Below are 16,865 nucleotides of genomic sequence, written 5' to 3'. Positions count from 1 at the left end.
TAATTTTTTCATCGTTTTCAAAAATCCCGCCGAACATGAATTCTCCCTCCAATTTCTGCAAAATTATCACCATTAAAACCAGCAACTATCTAAAGTTTCAATTTTTTTCGGGAAATCGTTTAAGAATTTCTTAAGAAGAAGCAGCAACGATGTCAACTGAGAATCAAGATGACCTCGATCTCCTTCTCTCTCTTCAAGATCGTGTTATTGAAACCCCTCCTTCTTCTCCGTCTTCTTCCCACCCCAGATCCCTTGGTAATCAATCTTTCTTTCAATCAATTTCTGTTAAATTCGATTATATCACTGTTTTCTTCAACCAAATTATAATTTTTCTTCCTTTATTTATGGGTATTTGAGATTTGCACATGTTCTGCTTCAATTTTTCATTTACACAAACACTTGGCAGGCATTCTGATTTTAGGGTTTTTATTTTTCATTCAATTAATATTTATATGAGCATCGCTTAAATGAGTGTAATTTTGCAGGGTATCAATCAGACGATGAAGTGCGACGGCCAAGTGGAAATGTGGACTTGTCTGCCTTCAAGACTGCTGTTGAGGATTGTATGGATTATGATGTTGAAACTGCCACGAAGGCTTTCAAATCAAATCAATCAAAGAAGCCAACTGATCTTGATGTTGAAAAATTTTCTGGTCTTCGAATCCGGTATGCTTATTCTTGGATGCCCCCAACTAGTATTTTGATGATTTCTGGTCATTTGGATTAATTATGAACAATTTTAGGGAAAAAAATTGACCCTTTTTTTGTGAGGGTTGATACAGGAATCAAGTGATTTCGTCAGCAGAGCTGAGCAACCAGTTTTCGGATATTCGATTTGTCCGATTGTCTACCATAAAGTAATCCCTTTAACTAGAGAATGATTGAGTATTAGGCATCATTGTGTCTGAAGAAGCTGCTAACTTTGGATGTTGATGTGTTGGTGTTAATAGGAATGTGATTAAAGGGGACACTCTATCAGGTAGTTGGGCAACTGTTGGTGTTTTAACCGAAAAGGGAAGTCCGAAGACCAGCTCTACTGGGAAGAGCTATAGCATATGGAAGATTGGGTGTTTGGATGGGCAGCTTGTAACTGTTTTCTTGTTTGGTGATGCTTACAAGCAACACAGCAAAGAGACAGCTTCAACAGTTTTTGCCTTCTTCAATGCCGGTGTTCGCAAAGATTCTTCTGTATGAAACTGTCATTTGCAAATGGATAGCTTCTATCATTGTTAAGTTTATTAGTTTATGAGTTTGTTTGAATTTTTGTGTTTGCAGGGTCCGGGTTTCCAATTGAGTGTTTTTAATACAAATCAAATCTTGAAGATTGGTACTTCTATTGATTATGGAGTTTGCAAAGGACGGAGGAAAGATGGTGTGCGTTGTTCAATTGTAGTAAACAAGTATGTTGCCTCTCCTCCGTGACAGCAATGACCAAGGATGTTGTTTCTTAGCTGTTTTGTTATGCGTATATGAATGACCTGCTTCAGCCTTAATTTATATTGTCTTCTCTGTTTATGGTTCCACCTAGAGAATTTATTAGCTTATGTTGCTCCTTAGTTTCACTATATGCATGATTTATACACTAACCTTATAGGGTAAACAGATGATTGGTCTATGAAATGAATTCTCTTGTAATCGGGCTTTTAAAACATAAGGGTTGTAGGAGCCTCTTGCTTCATGCTATCTAAATGAGTATACAAGGCCCTGCACTTATCTCCAATCACCGTTATGGAGCTTAGATTTTAAAATTGTCAGTATGGCATTACTCATGATAAGGAAGAAGTTCAGTTTTTAAATTGTATGTTATGTGGTTGCCTTCTTTTGCATATAAAACTCGTAAACCTTTTGAGCTTCACTCTTTACCTGTTTTGCTAAATGTTCTTTACCAAACAGTGGGTTAAGTCACTTTGATTTGCTATTGAATTTGATACTGTTAATTAGCATACAAAGTGTGAACATCAATTTCTTCTTCTGTGATTTCAGACGCCTTGGAATATACTGCAGCTTCCATAGAGTGGTAAGTTTGAGCTGTAAATATGGACTGAATTTTTTTACATTAATCTACAGAATTGAGTAATTCTTAATTGATTTTATGGAACTCTTCATGCAGAAAACATCAGAGAAATATACTGTTCAACGTGGTGAGCTCAAAGGAGGGTAAGCTGAGTTCTTGCATAACTTTCCTTGCCATATGAGGAGTTTTCCCGTTTAACAAACTAACTAGAGCTGAGTTCTCTCTTCATTTGAGAAGATGAATCTCCTGTAACATTTTCAAATTTGCGCTTTACTTCTTTCATCTGACTTATGGTCACAATTCTGTGTATAAGAGATAGCAGCTATCCATCTTCAATATAAGGAAACTAACTTGCTTGCCCAAATTAAATTACTCCATATATTGTTTGACTGATGAATCTGGCTCAGCTACCTTCTTTGTGCGTCTCTGAAACCCTTTTATTTTTTGCTACTGAAGGGATTGGGAATGCCTAATGGTATGAGCACTATTTCCTTGCTTATATTCAGCACTAATAAGTTTTTTCTTTTAGGAATCTAAGAACGGCTTTCAGGAATCCACGTCAACCAGAAGGAGTTTATATGTTTGATCCAATGGCAGACAAAGCGAATAGAAAAAAGTCTAAATCTTCAAAGGTGTTGTCTGTTGATGGATTAAAGAAAGCCTTGAGGTATTAAAAGTTGGCCAAATTGCATCTGTCTCTTATATATTCTTTTGCATCATAAGACTATAAATGTTCACTGTAATAATCATTTTTTGTACTCAATTCACTCTGCCTCATCGCATATGACAATCATAGGGGGGATTTTAAACACTTGATTTTTTTCCCTTGCTGCACATAGAGGGAAAAAATTTGACAATTAAAAATCCTTAAGCAACTATATTGCTTAAAGGGTTATTGCAGTTTAGTAACACCAAAATATGCAAAGAACTTATTTCTCTTTAATTGAACAGCAATGCAGGTCACGTGACGACAAATTCGCACTCCCAAGGGATACGATTTCTCAATGAAATTACAGGTTTTGTGATCTTCCTCAATTCTCTCGTACTTGGAAGTCTACATGCTTACAGTTTCTCTAATTTGCTTCATCTTTTCCTTGCACTTGCAGTCAGTATGAGTGCAAAAACAGCAAAAAGTGAAAATGCTCAGAAAAACCAAGTGAAGGTTGGCTCAATGAAAAGGTACAGAAGGAACCATCTAACTAATTAAGCTTTGTACAGTTTTCTGCCAGCTCTTGCCTCTTTTCGTACATGGATCTAAGGGATTTGCTCACTTTTCAGGTCACTGCCCACATCAATTTCAGGCTCATCTGTCGCGCAAAAAAATTCACTACCAGATTCAAAAAGAGTGAGACCGGAGCCAAGGAAGATCTCATCTCAGAAGCTCAAGGAGACCACAAATAAGATGATTGAATTAGAATATGTCAGTTCAGAGGACGATTGTTTTGTACTGTAAGTAGTAGCAAAGACAGAGTAGCACTACGTACCCCAGTTATGGTTGACCTAATATACTCATTAGTCAATGAAGTGGAAGCAGAATTCATTCTTGGCATCATAGTCTAAGATTGACACCTGAAAGAAGTAATCTATGTAAAAAAAACTGAACTTCTGAAGGAACTTTTTGAGATAAAAATTTTGAAATTTCAAAAGGATGATTGTATGTGCCACAGTTGGGGTACTAATTTCAGTAGTAAATTATTCTGAAGTGTGCATTGTGTTTTTGTGTATGAAGTCTTGAAGATGAATGAAACTTTGAAAAGATGTTAAGCAAAAGAGTAAGCTTCATTTCATGTTTTCACAGCAAGAGGTGGAAAGAAGGGAAGACAACCCCTAACCATATTGTTTCTTGTTGCATGACAAAACTTTCACCACCCCCCCCCCCCTTTCTCTTTGTTATCTCCTTTTGTCATTTTTACTACATAATCTCAAAAATGATTATTTTCCAATCAATATTTCTAAATTTGAATAGTGCCAAACTACTTGTCATTTTTACACTACATAATATTCATCCATCCATGTCTTAAAATTATGTTCTGTACGAATTACTCATTTTGTAAGTCAAAATGATTACTGTGATATTTTTCAACTTTGACTATTAATTTTTGTCATTTTGATATAGTACTATTCTAAATATTGTACCGAATAGCAATATTATCTAAAAATTACATTTGTTTTGTTGTTAATTTGTTATAACCTTATTTTTGTATATTTCATCATCAATTTGTACGAGTAGGTTTTAATCATTAAAGTTAAATGTATAAATGAATTACTATTATTTCCCTTACATGCTTCTCTACTAGGGAGTGACAACATAACCTAGAAAATATTAATCTAATATGACAAATGAAGTTATGATGTCGCTGACCTAATTAGTTTAATTATGCAAATTTGTTGTGTTGCAATTTAAATGATACCTAAATTTAACCTATATTCATACAGTACATATGACTAATAGTCTAATACTATAATAAGCTTGGTTAGAGTTCTTAAAAGTCAAGATTCCTCATACTTTTGCAAATCGAAATTCGATCTTCGCTTCATAAATAAGGCATATAATATGATGAACTAACGCCACATATCTATAATCTCAGTGGTAGTATTTTACTCTCTGTTAAATTGTTAAGTAATGAATGTAATATTTCTTGATTAATACTCCATAATATGCTTCATTATTTATTCATGTTAGTTGTTACTTTCCATCTAACCTTAACATTAAAGTCTACTTGTAGTCTTTAAACTACGTTATACATAATGTGTGTTAGGTTGACTTTAAAGCATTAGGTATTATTTTATATGAAGTTACTAGTTTCATAATTTTGCACTCAAATGTCTTTTCTAGGCATTCTAGCATTAGATGATGCTAGACAAAATCACTAGGTATGAGCAAGAAGTTTAATGAAGTATAGAGTAACATTTAATAGCATTGACAAATACATATTATTGTCATAAATTTTTTTTATCTCAATACTCTTCTAAGAATATATTTAATGCTAACCTATTGTTGTAAGTGCAATGATTTGGTCCATAGCATTGATAATGCAATCTCATTCACAAACTTGTATTTTCTTCATAAATGTCTATTTACACTCAATACCACTCCTCAAAACTCAAGTGGTAATCTAAATTCTCGAAGGAAAAAAAATTGATAATTAAGAGATGAACTAGGCATGGACATTGACATATAACTCTCTTACCGATTTACATAAAATTTAAGCTCACTACTTTATTATATTAGTTATAAGTATTACATCAGCAAAGTATTAAAACTATACATGTCAACCAATATACATTAATTCTAGGTAAAAAAAAAATCAAAATCATATCACATATGCATCTATCCATATATGTCCAAGAATTAAAGATCCCCATCCCTCCAAAGTATTTGAAAAGAAAACCAAATCCTTCAACTTTAATAGATATGAAATCAAAAATTCAAATTCAAAATCTAGAAATGGGTTGGTTCAAGTGTGTTATATAATTGGAGTGGGTAGCTTATTGGTGGGTGAGTTGGGTTGGGTCCAATATTTGAAGACCTCACATACAAAAAGCAAATTAAAGAAGCCAACTTTATTTAATTTTTTTTGTTCTTGTTGTACAAAATTAATTTAATAAATAAATAAATTTAAGTTGTGAATATCTGTCTTCTTCTTCAATACTCTCATAATCCCTCAAAACTCCAAATTCCAAAGGTAAACTCTTTCTCTCTCTATCTTTCTCTTTCTCTCTCTTCAAATGTTAACTGCTGCTTCTACTTCATTGACACTTTTTCTTCGTCGCTTTTGACCATTTTTCAAGCTTTAATTTTTTTTGTAAAAAAAAAAAAATGCGTCTAGATTTGATGATAAACTAAAGCAAAGTACCCTTCAATTTCAAAAGCATTTGAAATTAACAGCAGCAACTAAAGGAGTTTTACGACGCCGTTTTTGAGTTTTCCGGCGCCGGTAATTGGATGAGTGCTTCTAGGTTCATAAAGTGTGTCACCGTCGGCGACGGAGCCGTCGGAAAAACTTGTATGCTCATTTCTTACACCAGCAACACTTTCCCCACTGTAAGTTTTCTCTCTTTTATTTAATTGTTTTATTTAATTTATTTTTTTATTTCACTTATTTTTTTGAATTTCCTTAAATTTGTATTTTGAGTTTCATGGGTTTCAATTTTCTGTGTTTTTCTTTCATGGGTTTTTATGATTTTTTTTTTCAATTATTATTAATTAATTTTTATTTTCATCGCAATTTTGCTGAGATGCTTGTTCATTGCAATTAAATTTATATATTTTCACTAAAACTATGATCAGATTAAGACAGTGTTAATTTTAGCTGTTAAGCTAGTTGAATCACCCTTGTGGTAGTTTGATTGTTATGGGATTCTTTGTCATCTGGGTTGTGCATTGATCTTCTTGAGGAAAAGGCCTTAGTTTCGAAGATCGGTTACTTGTTGTATGAGGAATGACAATGTAGTAGGTCAGTAGGTGGTTAATCTTAGTAGTGAAAATGGTAGCTTTTTTTCGTTCCTGAATTTGTTCGAAACCCTAAGTCTTTATTGTTTAGCCCTTATTACCCGTAAGTTGCTCTAATATTTTGCCTACCATGTTAGAATAGTTGTGGTTATGATTTCTCATTGGAGATATAGGGATATAATTGAGATTTGGTTCGTTGGAGTTTGGTCGTTGATTGCTAGATAATATTTTGCACGATGTTAAAGATAGTCAATTGACAAAGTTTAGGTGACAAAAATTATTTAGGTGCACAATGCTTGGTATTAGTACACTCGAGCTATCTATTGCTTTTATGTATCATGTCATTTGTTACATAAAAACTTAAGAGCCAGATAATCTGAATTCTGAAGTGGAACAATTGTCAAGTAGGCTTCAACTTGGCCCTTGTGGTCTTTTGTGAAGGGCATTTGTGAAGTAGCTGCTTGGAAACTCGCTGTCTTAATTAAACTAAAGGGAGTCTCTTTATGAATGTGGCGTCCCTTTGAGCAAAAGCTGAGCACCAAACTGCAACCACCAAGTCTCTGGAAATTTTGAAAGAGTTGAACTAGTTAAATTATCTAATTCGCATATTACACTTGCATGGTACAACGTAGTCTTGTTGTTTGGATGTTACAACTTACTAGTATAGACAGAATAGTTGCAGTAACTCTTTTAATTTTTGGTTTTTTTACCTGGGTGTGGAGTGGGGTGGATTGGAGGTTGATCTTGCTCTTCTTAATTGTCTATCTGGGATACTGCTTATTCTTCTCAAGGAAGCATATGCACTTAGATTGTGTTTGTATATCCTCTGTTCTGTACAGATGAAGCCAGTTGCCAAATTTTCAAAAACCTTTTTTTTTTTTTTCCTGTTGGATTTACAGTATAATGTTTCCATGCGTCGAGTAGACAGTCTTCTTTGTTCCATGAATGCTATGAAAAGATGTTTTTAATATTTGTCTCCTTCCTCACTTGATCAGGATTATGTACCAACAGTGTTTGACAATTTCAGCGCCAATGTGGTAGTAGATGGGAGCACAGTAAATCTAGGGTTGTGGGATACTGCTGGTATGTCTGCGGTGTGCTATCTCTCCATTTTGATGGAATGTTTGGTGAATATGTTCTGATCTTTGGTTTATTTTATCACAGGTCAGGAAGATTACAATAGACTGAGACCATTGAGCTATAGAGGGGCAGATGTATTCCTTCTTGCATTTTCTCTTATCAGCAAAGCCAGTTATGAAAACGTTTCGAAGAAAGTAAGATATCTTATTAATAGTATTTGTAAGATAATCTCCAGAGTTCAGAGTGCATCCTCTTGATGTTTGTCTCCTTTGTCTAATAAATTTCAGTGGATTCCTGAATTGAGGCATTATGCTCCCGGTGTGCCAATTATTCTTGTTGGAACAAAGCTAGGTATAATGCTATAACTTGTCCGCAGATTATAATATATCTTGTATTGCCTGTTTCTCTATCTTGTGCTTCTTTTCTTTGTTTTTACTCTACAACAATGACACATGGTCATATTTCTTGTCCAGTATCACTTTAATTTGAATTTGGGGGGGGGGATTAGCTTGCTATTGGACCATTGTTATATAAATGAGTTGACAATTATTTTTGTTGAGTATCGCAAAAGAACAGTTTTGTATCTGTCAATGAAGATTGCTTAATATGTCCAACTATATCCTCTATTTAAGTAGGTGGTTGGGGTCTGGAAACTCAAATAATGATTGTTAAAGTATTGAATTTTTCCTAAACAAAGCTATATGAAATTATAAAACAATGGGAAGAACAAGTTGTAGTTGAACTTGAAAGAGTTAAGAGGAAAGTCTTTTGTGGACTGTATGGGGATAGGTAAACATTCCAAAAAAATTTGTGATCCTCAATATAAGTTTATTGTAGGGAAAGGAGGGAAATATGAAAGTCTTGATAGAAGTTATGAATTCCGCTTGATTTCCAAGCACCCTCTTAACTGTTGTAAGCAATGGTTTGATCCAAAAATTTAGGTTTCTCCCATCGTTTTTCCTCTAGCATTAGCAACCAAACATAAGAGTAAAAATTAAGGGATCATTTTCATTTTCAATGCTAAGTTTCTGCTCAAACTAGGGGGTGGGGGGACCAGATGGAGTTTTCCTGGGCTACTGTAGACCCCTTGGATTGCTCTGTATCCATATTGGTTATTTTGACACTACTCTTAATAGCTTATGCCTTATGGAGATAATTCGTGCTTGTAGTTATACTTTGAGGCCTTTATAGTAGAACCTCCCACCCATCATCTAAAGGCCATTGAGGCAGTATATGATACCTGTGTGAGGTTGATTTATGACATTTATCTCAGAAAAGGAAATAGATTATGGGGGGGGGGGGTATTGGTTTTGTACACCTTTAGGAATGTCTTCTTCACAAGTGGTCTCCTATTTTGAAGATTGTAAACATTGCCTATGAGAACCCCCAATGGCTTCTTGCAGAGTGGCAGTAAAAATTCTGAAGGAAAGCATCACTATTCAACCAACACAAAATTATCATCAATATTCAACATGCTTTCTGTTTTCCTGAACTCCTCTATATGTAGACTAACTCACTGCCCTCCTCTTGTTTCTCAAGCTACTGCTAAGGTGCTAGCTTACTTAATTAGACTACCCTTCCCCTTAGGCTAAGTCACTAGTCTTTCCCCATATTGCGGATCATGTTGGCACATGTGATTTGTTTAGTGTTTGCATGTATTTTCATTCCTCATACTTAGAGATTAGAGTGATGACCTTTGATGGCATCAACTCAGAGAAAACAAACTGAGGATTAATGTGAACAGCTGGAAGCTATATGGACCTATGAGTTGCTTTGACCTTTGAGGCAGTCCTTCTCACCTAGACACCTTTCCTATGAACATGATATGATCTACAAAGCCTAATTGCTTCGGTTGTGATGAACTGGTGATTGTTTATCATCTTTGATCAAAGTGAATAGAAAGTTAACAATACTTCTTTCTGTTTTCTGAGTTGCTTTGCTAGCTAATTGGTCACTGATCTTTATTAGAAAATTCGGATTACTTCTTAAGTTTTATGCGTGAAAATGTGGTTTTTTGTAGAGCAAATGAAAAATTAAGGAAATAGTGAGAATGTCATTGCTATTGCATCAAGCAAAAAGGTCGAATACTGCCTTGGAAACTTGTAACGATAGCTTAAAATGTATAATGATGAAAATTTATCTAATGGAAAATTTATAGGAAGGGGGAACTTGGAGCTCAATTTCATATTTTGCTATGTACAGCTGTGCAAATTTTGAAGTGATTTGGAGCAAAGAGGAAATATAAGCTTTGTGGTTTAATGTCTTACGTACCATCCCTGGAAAACTTGAGTTTTGTGACGCAACTTTGCCAGGGCCCAGGAGGATCAATATTTGATTCCACTGAATAGTTGACTAATGTCATTATGTGGTCTTTTCCCTCTTCATAATTCATAATGGGGAAGCTGGGATGATCCCACCATATACTGCTCTGTTTAACATGGAATCAAGAGATGTCAATTCTAAAGCTGAGTGATTATTGGAGTGTAACAAAGTAAGGAACTTGTTGTTTTAGGGTTTGAGATTTTTTTTTTTTTTTTTTTTTTTTTGTTTGTTTGTTTGTGGGGTAGGGAAAGAGATTTGATGTCACTTTTGGATGTGATTGAAGCTAACCTTTTGAGAAAGTGTATTGTGGCAAGGGCAGAGCTAATTTTGAATTCAGTATAGCAATTTAAATTTAACTTAATATCCTGGTGGAACAAATAATAAGCTACCACCCTACAGGAATGATACCAGGCACACACCAATCACACATGAGAGTGTATTGTAGCAAGGACAAGTCAATCTCCAAAGAGAACAAATTTAGTTTTAGAAATCATAATAGTGCCATACTAGTATTTTTCAACTCAATATGCTGCCAGAGATGGTCATGAATGACACTTGACACATGCGTGTACCCCCGTATAGGCTAAAACATCTTGCCAGTAAGGTTACATGAAGGGGGAAGATTTCAGAATTCACTTCATCTATCTGTGGGCCTTTTTTGATTTGGTCCACTTCTAATGCATCCTAACTTGGGTTTTTTCTCTGTTTCTTTATTTTCCCAGATCTTCGAGATGATAAGCAATTTTTTCTAGACCATCCTGGTGCAGTGCCGATCACAACAGCTCAGGTAAATAGATGATGTCTACGCTGTATCAAATCTCTTAGTTGCCGGTTGTCTGATCTTTTTTTAACAAGGATGTCCATGTTTCAATAAATTTTTTAAGGGAGAAGATCTGAAAAAGCAGATTGGAGCAGCCGCTTATATTGAGTGTAGTGCAAAAACACAGCAGGTATTGTTTCATGCTTTCATAATCTTGCGTATTGAAGTGTTCTGAACCTTTTATTGACATGTCTTGCGACTGGTTTTTGATTGCAGAACATAAAGGCTGTGTTTGATGCTGCAATCAAAGTTGTCCTCCAGCCACCAAAGCAGAAGAAGAGAAAGAAGCGAAAGTCTCAGAAAGGCTGTTCAATATTATAACAAGGAGATATTGGCTTAAGAAGTCCACTTACCAGTTTCTGTTACATTTTCCTACTCATCTATCATCATATTAGAGTAGTGGGATGTTCTTTAGATGCTAATAGTTTGACTGACAGAACTGAGGGGCTCTCGCTCTTATTAGCAGTATCAGGTGGTGGATTCGTTAATCAAATTTGTTGTAATATGTATATCATTATTCACTCTATGTTTCTAAACCAGAGAGACAAGAGTTCTGTGTAAAATTTGTGTGTTTTATGAGGATGTAGTAATAGAAGTGTGTAAACTAAGCTTTAAGAGGCTTATACATACAATATTGCATTTGGTTGTATTATATGTTCAATTGTAACTTGGAAACATTTAAGAAATCTTAGCCCCTCTGGTTTGGTTGCTTGCATGCTTATGTGCAATGTTACTAAAACTCGGGTACATGTGTCCAATGTGAGTTTTTGTCCAAGTGTTAAGATTCAAATTCTCATGATTGATTTCTGACTTACATTGCTTATATTTGCTTGTCTTGTTGAATTCCTTTTGCATTGCAGACTAAGATATTCATGATTTTGGTCTAAAATGATGTGGTCAGTGTATCTGTACTAGTCTTATGAGGTGAAATGAAGATTCCGAGCAACTTGGCTTGGCTAATGTGTTCTTCTGGAGGGTGTTCGTTCTGTAATTCACTGGCGAAGTTACTCTTATCCCCGATGATTCTGGATAGGGACTGTCTAGCCCGTATTCCACTGGCAAAGTTGCAGATGAAACCTCTGTTAGGACCAATGATAAAAAGAAAAGATTCATCGAGTTGATGGGATTTTCTCTTTTGAATTGGTTATGCAAGGAGATCTGATGCTTCACTTCCGTAGTCCATGTCCAGTAATTAGTCCAAGATTCCTAGAGAAATGCTTGGCTAAAAATACTTAGAACAGCCATACTTCTTTATTCATGATGTGGTGAACACTGTATTAAAAGTATGCTCTATTCTCCAACTGTATTTTTTACCTCTCAAGGTTATTGTTTTATAACTAAATGACATTTCGAAATTCAATTTCAATTTGTTAGATATTATTATTCAGGTATGAGAACTATTTTAGAACCGTGTTTAAAAATTATGAGTGTATTTAGCTTAAGCAAGATAGCCTTTATTCTTTTTAAATAAAATCATGATTCTATTTCAATAGCTAGTTATGCTAAACACGTACAATAATCAACAATTGTTACCATTAACAACCACTGTTACAGCTAACAAATGCTACAAAAGTTAGTTTTGCCGAACATGTAAATCAAGTAATCAACAGCTTGTTCGCACCTCTTTATACTTTATTAGTGCCAATTTAGAAGGTGTGCTATAAAGTTTTGCTAGTTGGATTCTTTCCTTGTTCCTTTCTTTTTCTGGAATTTGTTCTATGCCCACTTTCAGTTGTGTAAACAGAAGCTGTGACACTTTTCCTTACATCATCTCCATTACCACATTTCTCTTATAAACTTCAAATGCATTGAATTATTATTATTATTATTATTATTATTAGAGTCTTGAATTATTATTATTTTGCAGTTTTTTGTGTTAGAAAACTCGAAATGGCATCTAGAAGAATTGTAAAGGAGCTCAAGGAACTGGAAAGAGATCCACCTAGTTCTTGCAGTGCAGGTAATCAAAAATATGACATATGAAATTCTAATTCATTAATCTTTTTCGGGTTTATTTTCGTCGTTTTAATCTAATTAGTTGGTGACAAATATAGGTCCAATTGCACAAGATATGTTCCATTGGCAAGCAACAATTTATGGTCCAAACGAGAGTCCTTATGCAGGAGGTGTTTTCCTCGTGAACATCCATTTTCCACCCGATTATCCCTTCAAGCCTCCTAAGGTAATTCATATATATACGAGTATTTTATTATTTCATTTCATAATTCATATACGAAGTATATTACTATTTCATTACATATTTCTCGAATTTAAGTACAGGGTATTAAATTTCATTTCTGATGTACAATAATAGTTATTGTTACCACGAGCTTAATGTTATAAAATATATCTGCAGGTAGCCTTTAAGACGAAGGTATTCCATCCAAATATTAATAGCAATGGGAGTATTTGCCTTGATATACTAAAGGAGCAATGGAGCCCTGCACTCACCATATCCAAGGTTATCGTCCCTGTTATTTTTTTTCTGACAAAATACATATGCATGAAATATAACATATACCCATTAATATTTACTCTTTAGCGTTGAGAATTTGACACGGGTACTTGAAGTGAAATAGTCTGAGTAACATAGGTTCAAAACAAGCCTTGTCATATTTGTGCAATTCTAAAATTTCTGATGCACTTATTCTACTAGCTTTCAAAGCTGCTCTTTCCAAGATTTCAGTACCATGCTCCTTTCTTCTCTGTTTTTCATTCATTCTTTGGATGTTATGATAGTTTCTCTAACCCCTTACACTCTTACAGACCCATTAATATAGGGAAAAAAATAATGCAAATCTGCTTTTACAACAAACAAATAATTTCATTACACCAGTAAAACTTCTTACATGATTCTGTAACCGCTGACTTAATCTTTCACCTACTTCAGGTTCATCAAATAAGCATGTTCTTGTAACAACTTCAATCTTTTTAACCATGCTTGGTACATACGCCTCCATGAAGAAAATTTCACAGCTGACAGTCAATAGTCCATAGTAGTTATAATTAAGACAAACCATAATGTTTAGTGAAATGTGTGGATTAAGCTTTGGTTTGACCCTATGTTTTCAATAAACAGACGACCATAAAGAAAGGGTATTGATTTGATATTGTTTGTATTAGATTTAGGTACTTGACTACTATTTCATCTGAACTCATTTACTTACACCTCTTATTTCTTTGATTTGTAATATAGTTTGTATTTTTGTTCTGTTTTTTTTTTTTTTTGTAAGAATTAGCCATAAATATTGTTGGCAATTGTTGTGTAGGTTCTGCTGTCAATATGTTCTCTGCTGACGGATCCAAATCCAGATGATCCATTGGTTCCAGAGTTTGCTCACTTGTACAAGACTGATCGAACTGCATACGAAACCATGGCTCATAGCTGGACTCAGAAGTATGCAATGGTCTGAGCCTTGTTTAGCCTTGACATTAGTTTAACAGATTATTTTCTCTAATAAACCTGAGTAAATAATGTCAAGGCTAAAAAAATTATTCCGAAATTTATATTTTCTGAAATCTAAAACTAATTATGAATTTGTAACTCATTTGGAGTATACAATTACTGGAGGCACCACACAAACCATTCAGCCAAACGTGTATCAATAAAATTGTTTTGTTAGGATAATTGGTATCTACGTGCCCAATTGTCAGACAAAGATACTTTAAATTAGGTGAAATGAAGAGCTCAAATAGCATAACTTATCAATAGTATGTATTATTTAGGCTACAAAAAATGTGAAGCGTTTTTTAATTTGATATCCTTATTCGCTATGAAAGTTCATAATCTTTAGCCTTGAGTATTGTTGAGAAGTTTAAGCTTTTTCATTGTCCTAGTGATGTCCTTGAAACAAATAAAGTGGAATGTTTGTTCAATCATATCAAGTTTCCAATATTGAATGATCCTTAATTCTCCAATACAACTTTCCTTTGTGCAAAAAGTGATTATTTGGTGAATGATTTTCATTGTCATCATTCTTTTTCTTCATTTTACACAAATCACCTCATGATTGATGCTCCCTTCCTTTTTATTCATTAAAGATTTTCACTCTTCAAGTTCAAGCTATTATTACACAAGTACTTACACAATGTCTTTCAATACATTGTGAGAGAGATTATAATCAAAGTAGTCTTGAAAAGTATAAAAATAAATTTTGTAAAAAAACTTATCGATAATTTAATGATATCAATGGTTTAACTTATGCATTATTATATGTGAAAAACGTTACCACCAAATCTATGAAGTAAATATTAAAATCAATACAATTTGAAAGTCAAAAGCGATGTTATTTAATAGAAATAACTAAATATATTGATTAGCGTGCATGCAGTGTTTGGGATATGTAGTTGGGGGTCAAGATCCTTAGCTTCAATATAATTACACAAAAATTTCCAATTCTTAACACGTTGAGATTCTTAAGTTAGTTGATTGTTACTTCAAATTGAGGAGTTAACGAATTATGGCCTCACACTCATCAATCAATACAATTATTTCCGATCCTTTAACAAGCATGCATGCATATAAATAAATGTAAATGTACATTACGTGAGATTTCATCCACTTGAACAAAAGTAGTATCATCAAATTATTCAACTTACACTTCAATTGCAATTATTACGTCGTCAATGCTTCATACGTACTCCCAATATATTGTATGTCCTAGACATATCACCGGCCAGATTAAAGATTTGCTTGGTCCTCATCATATCAATCTATAGTATAGTACATATCATGCTAAAATTTATTAGCATATATTTGTGAGGATAAAATTAAAATTGGTACAATAAATGAATTCAATTGTTATCTTAGAATACAACCGCGTATTTTATTGTTGTTCCATTTATATGCGGAGGTATTGTACACTAATATACTAACATTGAAATATACATGCTATACTTGAACCACATGCGTTGCTTGAGTAATATAATATGGAGTAAATGCGTTAGTATACAATTGGGAAAAGTATGCCAAATCTAATATTACGTACGGAATTAATAGTCTCCTTTTTCTTAAGGTTTCATAAATTTTATTTGATAAAGCATTAGATCGTATATTCGTATTCACGCTAATGTATACGGAGTATATAGCTTTAAAGACAATTTTAAATTTAGTGTGAGTACGTGTATAGTTTTTGAAAATAGAGGTTTTGAATAGTTGTGGTTTAACTTCTCTATTAGTTAGATAAGAGATATTTCATTAAAAGCAACAACCTAACACCTTTGTATTATATATAAATATTCACATATTGTGGAACTTGCCGTGGATGGATCCTCAAGCAGATGAGCAAGCTCTTCACGTTTCTCACCAAATTACTAATCTTTATATATATATGTGGTTATTGTGTCATCCGTGACTCAAATTTTATCACGGTGGAAAGTTTTTTTTTTTTTTTTTTTTTTTTCACGGTGGAAAGTTGATACAATGATATGGAGCAAAAGGCATGCATTATCTAATTCTTGTAGAAGATATACTACTGTTCATAATTAAATTTAGTGACTGTTCACTTCAGTTTAATTTCAATTCAGCTCCAATTCAGTTCAGCTCAGTTCAATTCAATTCAGCTCCTAATTTCCTTCTCTCATAATATATTCATTTCAGCTCAGTTCAGTTCAGTTCAACCTCCAATCAGTTCACTTTAATTCAGCTCGGTTCAGTAAATGTAAACAAACCCTTAATCACTAGAACTTTAGGGTATACACGATTACTATTTTATTAATACATATTAAAAAGAATCCTACTCGTATCATTTTTTTCTTTTTCTCCATTCCTCGCTCCAATCACTACATATCAATGTTTCCACGACCACCTGGCCTACCACTCATCTAGCCTCTAACGTTAAAGACAACAAATGATCTCTACCTTAGGACCTTAAATTTAACCAACTATAACTCGTAATCAACACATTTGTTAACCCTGATCTGAGGGCCATCATTTTCAATTTATCTCTCACGTGAAGTGCTATATGTATACTACCGTGTTGAACACAACAAAAGATCCCTCTTAATTATGATTATGATGCATAAACAGTCATTGACACCAACATTGTATAGTAACGCTAGTACTCTTAGTATTCTTTATTAGCCTTGTTGAGTCCCTTAGGTTTTGAATGATGGTTTTGAATGATGACAAACAGCTATGGGAAACAGGTTTTAATAAGTGTTGAAAACAGTTGGTT

At 33.9% G+C, this 16,865-nt stretch overlaps 3 protein-coding genes across 6 annotated transcripts; all 3 read left to right on the top strand.

Annotated features, from left to right (window-relative positions):
* On the top strand, positions 1-3,732 carry LOC110739306 (protein MCM10 homolog). The gene is made up of 11 exons (XM_021919776.1): positions 1-255; positions 486-666; positions 783-857; positions 951-1,188; positions 1,276-1,400; positions 1,984-2,017; positions 2,111-2,157; positions 2,544-2,681; positions 2,966-3,030; positions 3,121-3,193; positions 3,293-3,732. The coding sequence occupies exons 1-11, from the start codon at positions 150-152 to the stop codon at positions 3,465-3,467; spliced, it is 1,257 nt and encodes a 418-aa protein (XP_021775468.1). The 5' UTR covers positions 1-149; the 3' UTR covers positions 3,468-3,732.
* Positions 3,733-5,568: 1,836 nt separating this feature from the next.
* On the top strand, positions 5,569-11,464 carry LOC110739270 (rac-like GTP-binding protein 5). Of its 4 annotated transcripts, none has more exons than XM_021919751.1 (8): positions 5,569-5,700; positions 5,845-6,059; positions 7,463-7,550; positions 7,632-7,741; positions 7,835-7,898; positions 10,592-10,656; positions 10,754-10,819; positions 10,906-11,464. In XM_021919751.1, the coding sequence occupies exons 2-8, from the start codon at positions 5,961-5,963 to the stop codon at positions 11,008-11,010; spliced, it is 597 nt and encodes a 198-aa protein (XP_021775443.1). In that variant the 5' UTR covers positions 5,569-5,700; positions 5,845-5,960; the 3' UTR covers positions 11,011-11,464. The 4 variants fall into 4 exon arrangements, with proteins under 4 accessions (XP_021775443.1, XP_021775450.1, XP_021775435.1 ...); XM_021919758.1 differs by having other exon boundaries at positions 5,573-5,700; positions 5,888-6,059; XM_021919743.1 differs by having other exon boundaries at positions 5,617-5,700; positions 5,807-6,059.
* Positions 11,465-12,383: 919 nt separating this feature from the next.
* On the top strand, positions 12,384-14,568 carry LOC110739296 (ubiquitin-conjugating enzyme E2-17 kDa-like). Its single transcript, XM_021919764.1, has 4 exons — positions 12,384-12,649; positions 12,744-12,871; positions 13,046-13,150; positions 13,959-14,568. Exons 1-4 carry the CDS (start codon positions 12,580-12,582, stop codon positions 14,100-14,102), a joined length of 447 nt encoding a protein of 148 aa, XP_021775456.1. The 5' UTR covers positions 12,384-12,579; the 3' UTR covers positions 14,103-14,568.
* Positions 14,569-16,865: the final 2,297 nt, after the last annotated feature.

This window comes from Chenopodium quinoa, unplaced genomic scaffold (assembly GCF_001683475.1).
Source record: "Chenopodium quinoa cultivar QQ74 unplaced genomic scaffold, ASM168347v1, whole genome shotgun sequence".
Classification (NCBI taxonomy): Eukaryota; Viridiplantae; Streptophyta; class Magnoliopsida; order Caryophyllales; family Amaranthaceae; genus Chenopodium; species Chenopodium quinoa.
The sequence above is the reverse complement of the archived record's forward strand: the minus strand, read 5'-3'. Positions and strand labels throughout refer to the sequence as shown.

Excerpts from the sequence above, each read along its gene's own strand:
- LOC110739270 (XM_021919751.1), top strand. The coding sequence starts at position 5,961 with ATGAGTGCTTCTAGGTTCATAAAGTGTGTCACCGTCGGCGACGGAGCC. Across the intron at positions 6,060-7,462 it reads CCAGCAACACTTTCCCCACT|GATTATGTACCAACAGTGTT; the intron begins GTAAGTTTTCTC and ends TCACTTGATCAG. Across the intron at positions 10,820-10,905 it reads GTAGTGCAAAAACACAGCAG|AACATAAAGGCTGTGTTTGA; the intron begins GTATTGTTTCAT and ends TTTTGATTGCAG.
- LOC110739296 (XM_021919764.1), top strand. The coding sequence starts at position 12,580 with ATGGCATCTAGAAGAATTGTAAAGGAGCTCAAGGAACTGGAAAGAGAT. Across the intron at positions 12,650-12,743 it reads ACCTAGTTCTTGCAGTGCAG|GTCCAATTGCACAAGATATG; the intron begins GTAATCAAAAAT and ends TGACAAATATAG. Across the intron at positions 13,151-13,958 it reads CTGCACTCACCATATCCAAG|GTTCTGCTGTCAATATGTTC; the intron begins GTTATCGTCCCT and ends ATTGTTGTGTAG.
- LOC110739306 (XM_021919776.1), top strand. The coding sequence starts at position 150 with ATGTCAACTGAGAATCAAGATGACCTCGATCTCCTTCTCTCTCTTCAA. Across the intron at positions 858-950 it reads GTCCGATTGTCTACCATAAA|GAATGTGATTAAAGGGGACA; the intron begins GTAATCCCTTTA and ends TGGTGTTAATAG. Across the intron at positions 2,018-2,110 it reads ACTGCAGCTTCCATAGAGTG|AAAACATCAGAGAAATATAC; the intron begins GTAAGTTTGAGC and ends CTCTTCATGCAG.